Source organism: Antechinus flavipes, chromosome 3 (assembly GCF_016432865.1).
Source record: "Antechinus flavipes isolate AdamAnt ecotype Samford, QLD, Australia chromosome 3, AdamAnt_v2, whole genome shotgun sequence".
Classification (NCBI taxonomy): Eukaryota; Metazoa; Chordata; class Mammalia; order Dasyuromorphia; family Dasyuridae; genus Antechinus; species Antechinus flavipes.
The window spans coordinates 367,031,223-367,049,109 of NC_067400.1; the positions used below are offsets into that span (position 1 = coordinate 367,031,223).

General features: G+C 32.0%; 1 protein-coding gene across 1 annotated transcript in view; it reads right to left on the minus strand.

The window, feature by feature from the left end:
• LRP1B (LDL receptor related protein 1B) overlaps positions 1 to 17,887 on the minus strand; it is a 2,056,943-nt gene that overhangs the window by 78,733 nt on the left and 1,960,323 nt on the right. Inside the window, exon 83 of the mRNA XM_051990638.1 lies at positions 17,685 to 17,849. Within this exon, the coding sequence (XP_051846598.1) occupies positions 17,685 to 17,849 (165 nt within the window). The remainder of the gene's footprint in view (positions 1 to 17,684; positions 17,850 to 17,887) is intronic.

Here is a 17,887-nt window from a genome sequence, read left to right on the forward strand (position 1 = left end):
AGGACCAACTAAACAGCAAATTCTCCTTTAATTGACTGACATAGGTTTAGGCAGTTGGTCAGCTGAATATTGTGATTATTAATTTGTTGATCTTAAATGGAAGCCAGCTTTGCAGGAAATACTGACTTCATTTGCCTTTGAAGGGTGTGGATATATTTCTACTTGTTCATCAATTGTGAATACCTTGGGAATTCCCCATTTCACTTCATTCCCCAAAATGCCTGCATGATATACATTTAATTTTAATACATATTGTTAATATTTTCACTAACATTTTCTTGAGAACAGTCACTTAAAAAAACCCCAATAAATTAAGCTCTGACATGTAACATTGCCCATTTCTGAGGTGCAAATGCTTGGACTAAAAATTTAACAATAGTTCTGGAGAGCTTGTACAAACTGCCTCCAGTACATCTCTGGTTGTAATCCCAATCTAACTTTGACTGGTAGATAGTACATGCTTAATAAATATTTATTGATGAAATAAAAGGATCCATATAACTAGAGCTGGGAGAAATCTCAGAGGTTATAGAGTTCAGTCATTCCCTTCATTTTATCAACAGGGAAACTGACATCAAGGGAGATAAAATGATTTCATATCATAAGCATCAGATATAATATTTGAACCCAGACCTGTGAACCCATGGATAATGTTCTTATATAGAGAAGGAAATCTCATTTTCTGGTCAGCACAATGATCATAATCTAGTCTTTTGGTAAGAGACAAGAGTTTCTTGGATAATAGCAGCCTTAGGAATAATATTGAGAAAAGCCTCAAATTGAACTTTCTAGAGAAAACTAACATTACTGAACATTTATGTTCCTTGGAGAATGAAGATTGTCTTTATGACCCTTGTAGCTAGTCATGACATGGGAGAAATTGGGGCAGACATTGAGAATTTGCCACCTTTCACTATTCCTATGAGCTATTCATGTATTACAAAAGACTGCCTATTAAAAAACCCCACAGTGCATTTTCCATTTAGGGAAATATAATCAAAGGGTGATTTTGGGTGAGAAAACTATGTAGGATGCTATGGGAGAACTAGAAACTCACCAGAATATTAAAGGTTTGCTCTAATGAAAACTACAAGTTCAGTTTTGTCTAAAAAGAAATTCTATGATTGCTGAAAGTGTTTTCTGCATCTGTTAATAGGCTCTTATAAGTATTTTGCTTTTGTATACTTTTCATGGGGTAAAAGAGAGATTGTCCTCTCCAAACAACATTTATTGCCTTGAGTGCTTATCTGGGAACTGGATCTTTTTAATCACATTTGGGAAAAATAGACATGAGCTACATTTAAGTTAGATTTGGAAATTTCCTAGAGTTAATTAAAATTTGAAGAACAAAACAAGTAAATAACCTTTTTCGGCCAGACCTCAAGTTTGGACCTACTCCTTATGAACCCTGAGCTTTTGGGGAGCGTGTGGGAAAGATATGTTTGAGACAAGGGTTTTGCACAAAAAAAACATAGTGAAGTACAATTTATTAAGAAAGGGAAGTATGCATTCTTAGAGTGGAAACCTGAGAGTTGAATGAATAATATATATATATATATATATGTTTTACCTGAAACATGATAGAGGAATCCCTTTTTCCAAGAGTCACTATACCTATAACATGATTGTCATCTAGTTATAAGGTGGTAATTCATATACTTAGGTGTTTTAGACCATTTTAACCTATAGGTAGTGATCTAAACACATTAAAAACAAGTTAATATTTATTGATATTCAGGAATACAGAAGACCTATTATCCAGAGTTCATACATCTGTTTGAAAAAAGGGAAATTTATTTTTGAATTGTATCAGGTATCTGGGTCTATGTGTATGTATACACATATGTGTACAGATGTATAAATATGTATTTTGTCTCTATATACATGTATCTTCACATATATGTATATGTAATACAAATACATTTTGCATAATTTATTTTTCTGAAAAAATAACATCATTAATAAATATTTACTGAACCCTTAATATACACATGTTATAATCTAAGTACCAAGTTATGTATAAATATAACATCTATTTCTCATGCCCAAAAGGTTATGATCTATCTGGGAAGATATGTCTTTCTGCCTGTCTGTCTCTGTCTTTTTCTCTCCATATAGATACATAGATACCTATGAAAACAAAGCAAATATATATGTGTGTACATATATACACATATAAAATACATGCATATATAGAGATAGAGATATATAGATATGTATGTATGCATGGATAGAGAGAAAGAAAGATAAAGCCTGGCACATAGCAGGCACTGAATAAATGCTAGTTGATTGAGAAATAGATGATCACTGAAACTATTAAGTACAACAGGAGGTCACAGAATAAAGAGAGATATCTTTGGGTTGAGTGGGTCAGGAAAAGGGTATAATAATTCCTAGCATTTATAGAGTGTTTTAAGGTTTACAAAGAATTTTACCCATGCAAACTTCTCACAACAACTTTGTGAGGTAGATACTATTACTAACACCATTTTACATACAGGGGAAACTGAGGCACAGAGAAGTTTGTCAGGGTCATAATAGACAGGAAGTGTCTGACACAGGATCTGTTTTGGGCTTTTTCTCTCCAAGGCCTGCACTATATACATTGTACCACCTGGCTGCTTATTAAGGAAATAATACTTGAATTGAGTGTGTCTGTGGATATCTCAAAGTTATTTTGTAGTATATCTTTTTTAATAGATAAAACCCAATATGAGAAAATAATAGTTTTTTAAAACAAGTACAGAAGCACATGTTGCCAGGGGGTAGTTTCTTTTCCCCCTCTATTTCACAGGCACAAAAAAGATGTGCTTATATTCCATCTACAGCTGGTTTTAAACTAGTACAGAATGAGGGGGTAGTTGTCTGGCATATGCTTCATTTAAGTTTTCAGCCAAATTCTATTGAAGAAGCTTCTCTTTCTTTTCTTTTGAATAGAAAGACATTTTTTTCCTTGACAAGGAGAAACCTTTCTGTGCAGGAGAATATCCACCTTGAAAGAATGTGTGATGATACTGCAGATCCTTTGTTTGCTGATGGGAAATGAACCATCTGTTGCAGAATTATGGAATGTGCTTGAGCTAATATTTTCAAGGCACTCTCAGCATCTACCCTAACACGTATTATTATGTTCATTTATAAAAGCCTTCTTAGGTAGATAGTTGAATGCTATTGCTACATTTTAAGAAGAAAATGCACTGTTGTAATCACTAATGCATAGGTTTGTAGTAGTCATTCATATCAGAGAAATGTGGAGCTGACTGCCTTGAGAAAACTTGCTCTGAGATAGAGGGTAAGTTTCTTTGAAGGGGAAGAAATGAAAGCAAATTCTAGTTTTTCCTTTCTTAGACCTTTTCTCTTGTCTACATTAGAAATTTGATTAAGTGTCCTACTAATAGACATACTTGAATCCATCAGAATCATCATATGAGAGACTGAGTCATGACCTAAGGCACATTGTATAAAAAGGAGCTCCTATCTCTGAATCTGAAAAGATGAAATTCTGAATTTTTGTATGTGAAAAATGGCAACACCCAGGGAATAATAGGAGAATTGAGTTGATAAAGAGAAAAGAAATATTAAAGAGATCTTGGTTCACTGGATATGGAAGAGAGGACCCAGGCTGAGAGAAGTCCTAAACAAAGATCAGCTCTTTCTATAGAATATACTTAAGTTAATATAATAAAGTCTGATTTTTTGTGACCCGAACATTTCCAATAAATTAAATTTTGTCTCAACCACAAAGAACCTAAGGGTTTACTAGATATAAACCTCTGCTTAGAAGATAAGAATTATTTTTTTATCAATGCATCCTTTATAACAATTAAAATAACATTTATATAGTATGTATAAAATATATTTCCTCAAAACAACCCCTCAGCCATTTTCATTATAGAATTATAGATTTAGAATTGAAAATGACCTTCAAGACCATATAGTATAACTTGAGGCCACAACAATAAGATATGATTTACTAAGAGATGATTTTATTTTTCATCAGAGGAATAATAATAAAAGAAATTAAGCAACCTGTCTAAGATTTAACAGGGTAATAAGAGGAAGAAATGAAATTCAAAACCAGGTCCTTCTTTGAATGCAATATTTTCTCAATTGTACGACGCTACTCCTATTCTTTTAGATAATAACTACTGTTTAGACTTTTTCCATAATATGCTTATGATTCATTTATATAATTGCCATTAAAAGAATGTTTTCTTCAGTAGAAAAGAAAGAGTTTATTCAGTAATAAAAATAATTTTGGTTTGAATTACCAAAAAAGTTGGCTATATAGATTTAGTACGTGTTTGGGGAAATGGACTTTGAAATTATGATTAACTAAACACAAGGCATGTTTCTGAGTTTAGGATAGAAAATTCAATCCTATACTAAGCTAAACTAATCACTTGATTCTTTGATATGTCAAATATAGGGATAGATTTTGAGGATTGTCCCTTATACCTAAAATTCTCTCCCTCCTAATTTCCCTCTCCTGATTTCCCAGTGGTTTTGTTTAGATCTTACTTTCAATAGGAAGCCTTTTTCAGTCCCCGTAAATGTTAGTGACTTCTCTCTGATGAACACTGTGCACTTTTACTTTTGTAAAATATGGATACTTATGGATTATTTTTTGTCTGAGAATGATTATCCATAAGGTCTGAAAGTGGATTAGCTCTCTACAAACTTTGTTGAAGGATAATTCATTGTCACTGTCTTAGAAGTTACATGTTATGGTATATTCCTTTAATGGATTCTTCCAAATTCCTTTCTTTGATAATGATGACCCTATTGTTCTTACAACTCTATTTCATAGTTTTATATTTGCCACTCTTGGTGCCTATTTTATCTCTTATTTTGTTTGTTTGTAGCCCCTTCTAAATAAACCTGTTTTGGCAAAGAGAGACAGAGAGAAAAAGAAAGAAACAGACGAAGAGAGAGAGAGGGAGGGGGGAGAGAAAAAGGGAGGAGGGAAGGAAGGAGGGGGGAGAAAGGGAGGGGGGAGAGAGAGAGAGAGAGAGAGAAAGAGAGAGAGAGAGAGAGAAGTTGCATGTTATTATTTGTAAGATAATAAGAAGTTGAAGGGGGAGGTGGGTGGTTCAGTAGATAGAATGCTAGGCCTGAAGTCACAAAAACTACTCTTCTTGAGTTCCTAACTGGTCTCAACCACTTCACTATCTGTGAAATCCTGAGCAAGTCACTAAACCCCATTTACCTCAATTTTCTCATGTATAGAATGAGTTGGAGAAGGAAATGACAAATTATTTTAGTATCTTTGCCAAAAAAACCCATCTGGAGTCATAAAGAGTTGGAAAGGACTGAAAATGATTCAACAACAAAATAAGTTGAATTCAAAACTTGACTTAGTATCCTGACCTTGCAATGAAGTAGTGATATGATCCTCTTAACTTGTTAGGTGCCTTCAAATTTTTTTTAATCTTATTTAAAAGAAGCAAAAAAATTGAGATTCTAATAATTTGTTTTAGTGTATTCACTTCAGAATGAAACAACATAACAAGAATATGAAGAACATCTTTTTGAGCTCTATTTTGATAGCCAAATGATGATAAATTTATTTATACACACTTTTGTATAGTTAACAGAATTGAATTAACTAAAAAATTAATTTTTTATGTAGGCAGCACTGACGCATGAACCATGCTAATTCTTTTCATGAAACAGATACATAATTTGGGGACATCATTTGTATGCTCTTTAAAAAGAGTTCATTTAAATTCATAACAACTCATTGTGTCTATACAAATAACACTGCAATTCAAGTTTAATTTGGTACTGGTTAATTCAATTACTCACTATCATAAATTTGATCTACTAAGAAATGTTTTGTTTTGTATTTTAATCATAGCAACTGCTGAAACTTTTCTTAGGCCAAACATTTTTTTGAATATTATTTTATTTTTCTAAATACATATAGTTTTCAACATTCATTTTTGTAAAATTTTGTTTTCCAGATTATCTTTATTCCCTCACTTTCCTCTCCTCTCCCCAATCCACCAAGCAATCTGATATTGGTTAAACATGTGTGATCATTTTAAACATATTTCCATATTTGTCAAGTTGTGTAAGAAAAATCAGACCAATAAGGGGGGAGGGGAAGATAAGAAAGAAAGAGCAAAGCAAACAAACAAACAAAAAAGGTGAAGATACCATGCTTGGATCCACATCCAGTCTCCACAGTTCTCTGGATGTGGATAGCACCTCCCATTTCTAGTCCACAGAATTGGTCTGAAACACCACATTGTTTGAAAGAGCCAAGTCCATCACAGTTGATCATTGTACAATCTTGCTGTCACTGAATCACATATGTTCTTAAAGAAAATCACTTAAGCAGAAAAAAATCACTTTCAGCAAAGTGGAGTGGGTAAAGATTTTGGCATGCAGACCAATTCAGAGACTATTGTAATTGTCCAGGCAAGAAATGATGAGAACATGAACTAAGGAGGTGACTGTGAGTAAAGAAAAAGAATGAGATGTGAGAGATTGAGGGGTTAGAAATGGCAATACTTGTTAAATGATTGGATATGAGAGATAAGGGAAAATAAAGAGTTGAGGATAACATCCAAGTTATGAACCTGAGAGATTAGAAGAAAGATGATGGGATTTCTTTGGCAGAAATACCAAATTTGAAGAGGTAGGTTTGATGAGTTCAAATTTTATCATACAAGATCTTTACTTCTCTATAAATCTGAATAAGGAGAGGCAATATGGAGTTTGGAAGGAACACTGAATCCATATTCAGAAGATCTGCTTTTTAAATCTTATCTTGTTACTCACTCTCATTTTGGATTCCCCTTTCCCAGAAGGTCCTATTTCTCTGTGCTCCTAAAAGCAGCTTCTTTGAAGTTTATAGAGTACAGATCGTTTTGAGTTGTGAAAAATCATGCTAGACTCTACAGGTTGGCAAAACCTCTCTGTCTCCAACTCAGAGTAATTCAAGTTCTTAATGCTTTCTTTTTTGTTAGAAAGATTTATTTTGCCACTTTTATACTTAATATGATGCTTTCCAAGACTGAAACTGAGTCCTCATTTAGACATAATTTCACCAAGTTGACTACAGCTGTCTGATCGTCTTAAGTATCTCAAAGATTACAGAGCTCTATTCAGCAAAGCCTGACACCAAGAAAAGGAGAAAGAACTGCGATTTATCCCATTCCTCCTTGGACTCTAGCTAATATATTCTGACAAATTTCAAATTATGGGTCAGAATCTATTTATACTTCTGGAAAGTTCATTATTCATTACTAGCCAGGGCTGTGATTGCTAAGAATTTGAAATATTTTTATCTTCAAAATGATTACCATTCAGTCAATTCAGTCTTTAAATTATCCTAGAAAAGGGCATGTAGTTTTTGTCTAAAAAGGAATGTCAGTGTTTAAGAATTGCTCTGACCATAGGGCTTGTACATATTAAATGTTCAATAAATATTTGTCGAATTAAATTGACCACAACTTCCAGCTGAACTAATGTGATCTATCTATACAATAGCACAACTGAATAATAATTTCAGGTTTCTGTTGCTCTCACTGACATATAGACAGACTTTTTCCAGATGATTAAGATTTTCCAAAATCATGATCAAATGTTCCTAAAATGATCTTGCCATCATTCATTCCTACTGCTTAAGTGATAATCAGGCTCCCTGGAGTCATAAAGAAGTATAACAGTTTGGAAAATCCTGAAATAGTATTGTTAAATGTGTGTGCCATGAGGCACTCTAGTACAATAGAGTGTTCTTAGCAGCTTCATTCTTTTGGATTTGCACACTATTGTGTTTTATCTAGAATAGGATTTTGCCTTTTCTTTGTCTCTCCAGAATAGAGCATGGCACATAATAAAAGTAAAATAAATTCTTGTTGACTGTTTTGACAGAGTAATGATATCATTCATATTAAAGTTTTGTATATCTTTTATCTGTTGACTAATATCTAATATAATGACCATTCTCTTAATGAAATGGAGAATTTCATTAATTGGGCACAACCAAATGTAGCAAAATTTATTACAAATAACCAAAAACTCTGTCCTTGAACTTCAATAGTTCTTGTATTTTAAATGACTGCTTTGGAACATAGAGCAGATTTTTTTTTTAATCTATAATCTGCTTTCTGAGATTTAGACAAAGAACAATTTAGTTTCTATCTTAAAATGGTTAAGACAAAAGGTTATGATTAGGAACATGTTATGTACTCCTGTAGTCTAATGCCCTTATGAAAATTTATCACTAGCCATTTTTCAACTAAGGAGAAGATGATAAACTTCACAGCAACAATATCTTTAATTTCATAAAATTTCACAAAAAAATCAATAGCCTGATGAGGGTATTATTAAATGGGTTGTAATACTGCAGTATTCATCTTGACAAATAAATTTGTGGAATTTTTTAGGTGGCATATTTTGGGATTATTTAGAATAGGAAGTTTACAATGGAACATTTCCAGTTATACATTTTACCTGAGTTAGTCTGATATTTATTATAGCCCATGGCAAGGATTTAGGATATTACACTGCGTTGCTATACAAAAAGTAAAGTTACCACATCTAAAAATAAAATTGCTTAATAAATTGCTGTACTTATTACATGCTTGGTGAATGAATGAGAGAAGCAAAAGAGAAGAAGAAAAAATTTGAAAATAGAGTTGTTAGACTACATTCAGTTTTATAACTTCAATGTTATATTCAATTCCTTGTCTCATCTATCTAGTCCGTTGCCATATTTTGTTATTTTTACCTACACTGCATCTCTCATACTCATCTTGTTCATTGTGTTCACATAGCTACTAACCTAATTCTGGTGCTCATCATGTCTCATCTGGATTATTGCAATAGACTCCTAATAGGTGTCTCTGCCTCAAGTAAATCATTTTGCCAATCCATCTTCCACACAGCTATCAAAATGTTTTTTTCTTTTGTTTTAGAAAAGATAAAATAGTTATATTTTTTAAAATTAAATGAGGTATTTTTTCAAAAACAAAAGTAGCACATCTGTGATTAGAAGGGAAGTTTTGGGCTGCTGATAAATACAAAATTGTTTTCTTAAAACTCAGATCTTTATGTCAGTCTTTATGGCCTCTAGAATTAAATACATGTTCATTTTGGCAATTAAAGACCTTCAAGATTTGACTTCATTTTTATCTTTTCCTAACATTATTCCTCCTCTTGTATTCAAGAATAATGCCCAAGAGCCCTTCTTGCTCTTCTTCATACAGAATAGTCCATCTCCCACTTTATGACTTTTGTATCATTTCCCCTATACCTAAAATACAACTTTTTTTTTTTTACTTCAAAATCTATCTCAGATACTTCCTTTTTCTCAAGACTGGTCTGAGCCTTGCCCTGCAAATCCCCTTCTACATGACCTTCTGCATATGTAGTATATATTTTAAATATCCTTACTTGTGTATGTGTGAGTAATCTTCCCTGGTAGAATGTAAATAGAATGTAAGCTTCTTGAGGGAAGGGACTTTTATTTTTTGTCATATTCCTAGGGTCTAAAAGAATGCCTGCCACATTCTAAATTCTTAACAAATGCATTTAAACTGACTGATCACAGGAAATAATACCTTCTATGACATCTACAGATCAATTTAAACATGTCAACTCCTGCTCAGTCAATTGTAGGTAACAGGCTCAAGGGTATGGAGTTTGGATATAGATTCTGAAAAAAGGAAAAACGGTTCCCTTAAAAGTTTACATATTTTTAAAGAAAGGCGAAGAAAGTCCAATCACCTATCATGTGATCTTGATTTTGTTGTTGTTCAGTCATTTTTTAGTCATATATGACTTTTTATGACATCATTTGTGGTTTTCTTGGCAAAAATACTAAGAATGCTGCACCATTTCCTTCTTCAGCTCTTTTTCTTTCTGATAAGGAAGCTAAGGCAAAAGGGGTTAAGTGACTTGTCCAGGATCACACAATTAGCAAATGTCTCAGGTCAGGTATCATCTTGATTATTCAAGTGATAATAAATTACTAGAATTTTATCATATTTGCCATCCGGTAATTTTTTTCCCTCTCTTTTTGAGAAATGAGCGACAAGATTTTTTTCTGAATTAAGGGAGAGATGATATGGAATATACCTTCCCCTTTCTCAACCTCCATAACTTTTGCAGCATAATTAAGTTCTGCCAAATATTGTGAGATGCAGTCATTATCTACTATCTTATTCTGGACCTTCGAATAAATTTATAGGCTATGGGCTGAATCTATAAGCTGAGTGGACAGACAAAAAGGGAACTTAAATTCTGCTTTATTTTTACCAAGGAAAAGACTAACTTAAAATACAGGAATGGTGTTTTTTTTTTTTTGTTTGTTTGTTTGTTTTGTTTTGTTTTGTTTTTGTTTTTTTAGAGATGGATTGTACCTAATAAGGACTTGTAAAGAAATGTTTATCTGAAAAATCAAACCATTGAAAGACAAAAAGAAAAAATGATACTTATCTTCTAATATTGGCAGGGCTGTGATGTGGGAAAGTAGTAGTAGGGTAAGAGATATGCAAAGAGGAAAATTTTGGTTTAAACTAGAGAAAATTTCCTAATAACCAGAGCTACATAAAACCTGAAAGAACTTCTTTGTGAAGTGGTTGGAATTTATTTTAATTTAATTAATTAAAATATTTATTTATTAGAGGCTTTTAAGCCATGTCCTGGATGACCACTGTTGAGTATGTTATAAAAGAGTAATGTTGTTTAAGTAGAGACAGGTGGACTACTTAACCTTAATCTTATGACTTCTAGGAGAACACACAAATAAATTCAAAAGTTCAAAACAATATTGAACAGGATTTTTTTAAAAAAGAGAGTTGAGGGGTGAGACTAAGAAACAGTAAGGCCTGATTTTCAGTAAAATTCAAGGACTAATTCATAATATCTCAATAAACATTTGAAATTTCATTTTTTATATTTTATGTTCTGATCTATCCCTGAAGTTTCAAATAGTACAGCTTAATATATATATGTGTGTGTGTGTGTGTAAGTTTGTATGTGATATTCAGGAAGTAGACAAGGCATAAAATACTTAGCCGGTATTTTTTTTTTTTTTCCCTAAGAGTAGCTAGACTTCTCTTTCTGAATTCAGATCTGGCCTCAAACATTTATTAACTGTGTGACCCTATGCAAGTCACCTCAATGTATTTGTCTCAGTGTTCTCATTTATAAAATAAGCTGTAGAAAGAACTGGCAACTACTCCAGGTTCTTTGCCAAGAAAGCCTCAAGTGGGATCATGAAGAAATCTCGCACAAGTGAAACAACTGAACAATAACAAAATCTCTTTCCCAAAGCTATATTCTATTATGAAGACCTAATTGAGAGAATATTAGTAGAATTTATAGGGAGTCATAAATGGATATACAGTGAGCAGTTTTGGAAGGAAATAAGACAATGAGTTGGGGGAAAGGAGAATCATGCAAAAGGCACATCATGTCAAAGTATCATTATTTCTATGAACATGGACAAATCACAACTTCTGAACCTGTTTCCTACTTTATAAAATGGCAATAATAATAATGATATTACTTATTTCACAGAGCTGTTGTAAGGAAAAAATAGCTTACAAACTGCAATATGTCATATAAATGGGAGTTGTTATTATTAATAATGACAGTAAATATAAGATGGAATTAGACTCTACTTGGGATATTACAATAATTTATAAAAATGTTTTCCATACTATTTTCTCACAAAACCAATTTCTAAAATTCTAGAGGCCAATATGCATGTTTTCCTCAATATTATACAGGTATCAACAAATTGAAATTTTTTGGATTCTCTGATTCAATTGTACAGTATATCTTCCTGAAAGAGCAATTTGCCTTATTAAAATTCTGCCTTATTAAGATACCAGGCAAAGTATAATAGCCAATTAGGGATATAGGGGAAAAATCAATACCAATAGTAGAAATCAATTTCCAAGAAGTTAATCATATAATCTTCTGACTAAAGAACATCATCAGTTGATTTTCTTGGATATTTTTCAAGTAACTGGGTATAGATAAGGGATAGTCACTGTCATTGCATTTGGATACAATTAATGTATCAATTCACTTGACAGCTAGAAGCTAGAATTATACTTTTTGTTTTGAGAGAGCAAAATAAAGAACTATCATTGAGCCTCAAAATGACATAGTGAAAAGCTCAATAGATTTGTGTTCATGCATTGCTTATTGTTTAGTAGTTTCAGTCACATCTGACTCTTTGTGACATTCTTTGGGGTTTTCTTGTCAAAATTCTGCAATGGTTTGCCATTTCCTTTTTTAACTCATTTTAGGCAAACAGGGTTAAGTGACTTATTCAGGGTAACACAGCTAAAAGAATCTGAGGACTGATTTGAACTTGGGGAAATGGAGTCTTTCTGATTTCAGGTCCAGTACTCTAACCACTGTTCATCTTTGCTGCTCTCTAATATATTTGGGTAACTTGAATTCATCCCAATTCTATCATTTGTGTGACCATGGGGACATCACTTAACCTCTTTGACCTTCAGTTTCTACATTAGTTAAGTGGGGAAAGTAATATTTGTCTTATATAACTCACAGACTTACCATGATAAAAAGTCTTTGTAAACCTTAAAGTTTATATGAATATAATTGTTATCAAAATAGTTTTACATATCTAATAGGTCATTTAATTATACTAGTTCTAATAGCTGATGTGGGGCTAATAGAATAGAATCACAGATTTTTCCTGTTGAAGTCAGTTAATAGTAGACCCTGGATTTGTGAGTATACACAGCTAATAAATAGAGATAAATTCTTTAAAAAATTCTAACGGAGTGCTTTTCTACAAAATAATCTTCCCTGATCAAGGGCATTTGGATGCAAAGGTATTCTTTGTTGTTTTTATTTGCTTCCTGCTCATTGTACCTTACTTGGACCCCTAAGATGTTGGTTGATGTAAAAAGGGCTATTTCCTCAAGAGCCTTTATTTGCCAGAAGTGACTCTCATGGAAATGTCTCAGCTGGCAACACAAGGATAAGTGAAGCGAATTGCCATAGGCATTGGTTTGCTGATGTCTTTTGTGAAGAGGAAACAGCACAGTGTTTCTGCTAATAAATATGTGCAGAACTGCAACATGGAAAGAAATAGGTCTCAGGTTTGGCAAGATCCTTTAGAGTTCTACTTTGTAATTGAATTGTGTGCTTCTGGTAATTGTCAAGCTTGGAGCTGCACTTTATGAAATGAAATGATCTCATAAATTTGAGAAGGTAAGGTGTAGGTGTAGGTTGGTATCCACTTAAAAAAAGTACTGGGAAAATAGCCAGCCTGAATTTTCCTTTGATGTAAATAGTTACTTACTTCATTTGATTAAGCAAATGAGAAGAGCTGTAAATTTGACGAAATCTATTATGTCGTTTTGCATAGTGAAAGACTAAAAGCTTTGTTTCAATGCCTCAACTAGGTCTATAAACCAAAGTGAATAAAGAAATACCACACTGCTTCACACATAAATAGTATATTTATCATTGCTCCATAGGTTGTAATATTGAATTGGACACTAAGGGGGTATCTATTGACTGGGAAATGGCTATGCTACATGGATATAATGGAATGATGATACTAACAATAAGGTTGGGTTCATAGAAACCTTGGAAAATTTGTTGAACTGATTCAAACCAAGTGAGGAGAACCAAGAGAACTGGTGTAATAAAAATAATTCTAAGACCATAAGTTATGGGCAAAATGCCTATCATTATGAGCTCATTAAAATAAAAAAGTAAAACAAATAATGAAACCAAAGAACTATTTATATAAACTTTCCTCATGATATAAAAAATAGCTGGATATAGTAGAAACAAGACTAAATTTGGAGACAATATTTTGCTTGAAGCTTGACATTTCATTTTTCTCAGCTTTAGTTCTCTCATCTATAAAGTGAGAAGTTGGGTTATACCTATATATAATATAATTCAGGGAGTCTAAAATTTAGGTCCATGGATTTTAAAGAACTATACATTTTAATAACTGTATTTCAATATAATTGGTTTCCTTTGTGGTTGTATGTATATTCTTCTATTTATTAAAAAAAATCATTACAATATGATTCACTAGATTGTCAAAAGGATTAAGGCCAGACCAAAAAATTTTAAGAACCCCTGAATTAGAAGATCTTGAGGTGTTCTTTTAGACCCTAATCTTATATCCCTAGTTTAAGGTAATTTTATTTTTAATGAAGATGCTTATTATCATCCTTGTAGAATTTACCTTACCTTAAGGCATATTAGGACAAATATCCTAGTTCTAGGTTTGGATGATGCTCAATAAATGACCTTCTCTCTTTATATTTTGCCTTTACTCCCCAATTTGTCTCAAGATATCCTAAAGTGTGTTGCAAACAAAAGTGACACCATCATAAAGGTTTTCTTTATTACCTTGCTTATGTTATAGGACTTATTTCTTCCTGGATTATATAATTCTGCTCTTTGCTTCCCCTGCCCTTCCCTCCCCACCCCAGCATATCTCTTTTCGTTTTCCTATCATTCCTCTAGGACTAGGTTTTCATTGCCATAACACACAATGGTGATGGCAGAACTGTTGTGAGAGAAGTCTTCTTTCAGTCTTTCTTTTCTTGTCTTCATTTCCTATTTCATTAACCAAATATTGATTGCTTAATTGCTACATGCACAACTATACCAATACTTAATCTGGTCAGTAATGCTTCTTCTAATTGTTCCCTATCCTATGGAGTTGGAAGAGATGGATAGAGTGCTAGGTCTGGACCTAGTCAGGAAGATCTGAGTTCAAATCCAACTTTAGATACTAACTAACTATGTGACCTGAGCAAATAATTTAACCTTGTTTACTTCAGTTTCCTCATCTATAAAATGTGCTAAAGCAGGAAATAGAAAACGACTTCAGTATTTTTTGTCAAGAAAATTTGAAATAGGCAGTATGGTCCATGGGTTAGGAAGAGTCAGATATAAATGAATAATAACAAACTGAAACAGGGGCTTGAATCAGGATGAACAGAAAAGTCTCCCTCCTATCTCCTTTACTCCTAATTTAACAAGTTTTATTTTAATTTATTTGTTGTTCCTCTCTCTTAGGTGAATTTTGATGTGATTTTTTTTTTTTTAAAGAAGAAAGCCTATGAAAAAACAAAACACTAGAAAATGAGAAATACATTGCAAATTTATTTTTGCTATCTGTACAGTGTTTTTAATGAGGTGATAGAAACATTAAACCTTTCACTAGTTTCAAATTATTATTGTCAATTGCCCAGTTTATTGTAAGTATCTTCTTACGAAAGGTTTATGAAATTGAACTATATGGACCCTTGTTGATGTTTTCAATATATTCAATTATTTTCTTTTGCTGTTTGCCAATGTATATGAAAATAGGTACATATCGTTTGTGATAATTTATTGTTAATGATAATTACTGCAAAACTAACACCTTGCATAGCAGGAAATTTTCATTCCTACATAAGAAATTTTAATTATGTCTCTCAGATGTGTGCTTTTAATTAACTGGTGACATTTTCTTTGTTCAATTATTATAGTTCTATACAACTGTCATAAACTTATAAATTTTAATTAAAACTGCCCCAAACCTTGGTTATATAGTGTCCACATAGGAATTTGCCAAAAGGCTTAACTGTAAGTAAACCAACAATGAATAAATCCATGACTTGCCACTGGGATTTGTTTAACAAATTAACATTTGTGTGCAGATAATGAGGTTCTACAACCTATAATACTGAACAATACTTTTATGAAATCATAATTTAAAAAGTGAAAAATGTTTTCCAAATGACTTAATTGCCTATCACATTATTATTAATTATTAGATGGTAGAAGAGCATAAAATACACATAGATCAACCTACCCTTAGTTGGTTTCCTCATGTGCACTCATTTCTTTTATAATTTTCATGTGCCAAGGGATTTTAATTACATTTCTAGAATGTATTTATTCAAATCTGTAACTCAAAAATTCTGAAACCCAGTTAAAATTTGACATGGAAAATTACTATAGGAATTAAGTAAGGTAAAGAAAACAATTTATATGATGCACTATGCCATTTCCATATAACATTGCTCCTAATATTTAAAAAATATTAAACCGATTATATCTCTAGCCATGGATTTAGAGATTGATTTCTCTCAATAAATAGATTTATTCTGAGTCATAGTTATTTGGGTTAGCTTTCTGATTGAGCATTGTGGATAGAGAGTTGGACTAGATGGCTTCTGATATCTTTTCCAGTTTTAACTTTATCATTTTATGATTATATTTATGATTGGACAGGAGAATGAAAGGGGCACTAGATTTGAAGTAAGGAGACCTGGGCTTCAGTGTCCTCAGTTATAAAAATGTAGCCATTTGACTATATGAACTCTAAGAATTCTTCCAACTCTTAACTATAGATTGTCAAAAAGTTAATATAATTTAAAATGTTGGAAAAACTAAAAAAAGTCAAATTATTTCTCAAATTCTAATTATTTTGATGATAAAAAAGAAAATGATTGAATATCTAAAAATTCTCTTAGCACTCAATGTATAATGATAATATAAATAATAATTATAGACTAAGCAACATTATCTATGTAAGTGAAATAATTATGCTCCTCAAAATAAAAATGTGGGTGTATTTCACTCTGTATGTGCTGCTTTGTCATAGTAATTGCATATTGAATATAGGATGACCATAATCCACTTTTAAGTAACAGATATCTCCAACTGCATCATGAAAAATACTCACTCTATATTTTGTCTACAAATTATTCTATGCTGAATAAAAACATTTGCAAGAGTTTATTTGTTGCTGTTGGATTATTCAAATTTGAAACCTTTTGCTGACATATTAAGTTTTATCAATTAATATAAGTCAACTAACAATATAAAATATATTCACATTAGAATGTACAGTTTGATGGCTGTGGAGTTTTTATTTCATGAAAAAAAAATACCAGTTTGTCTCTTTTGGTAATTTGTGCACTAGAAGAAAGAAATAGGAGAAACATTTTTACTTTTAAGTATGTGGCTGTGATTTTATTGGGATTTCCCAGGGAAGAATTTCCATTTAGCAAGATAGAAATAATCCTTTCTTGATAAAGTTATATAGGACATGATACTGACAAATTATGTATCCTCCCAGGATTACAGACCTAATATTTGTTTAAAAAAAAAAAAGCAAGTCTTAGATCCATGTTTTCCTACCTTTAATGCCAGCTTTATTCTGTCTTACCTCTTTTATGAGTAAAAGTATAAAGTGTAATTTGCTATTCAATATTTTTTCTTAGACAATGTTTTGGAAAACATGAATAATATCCAAAGTTTATCTGAGTAATACAGACAAATCTAGTGTAACTTGGCATGTAGTAATGTTCTATTTCCCAAATTTATCATAGTATGTTAAATGGTAATTTCTTCACAATTTTATATTAGCATAAAGATTATAATAGATGTTCTGATAAATTCTCAAGCTATTAACATAATATAATTAAGTTATCATGATCAATTTTTAGTTTAATTTCATTATTATGTGATTTAAATGTCAATAGACTGAAGTAGCAACCAAGGCAATAAATTAAATTAATTTCAATTGTCCAAACTGAAGATAACGTTTGGAACAATCTGTTCTTACAGCAGGGTCAAGAATTATAATCACTTCAAACAAGTAACATTTTCTTTAGGGTTTTCTCTAATAGGAAAAAGATAAAGACAATATTTACCAAGAGCAGATGCTACACAAGTTCCTCCATTCTGACAGTAGTTAGTACAATGGTTGATTTCACATCTTTCTCCAGAATAACTGGGCCAGCAATGACATCTTAGATCTCCTTTCTCATTTACAATGCATCTTCCTCCATTTTCACAAGTCAGTTTACATGAATCATCTATTAAATACATGAATATATGCTTCAATTAATGAGTG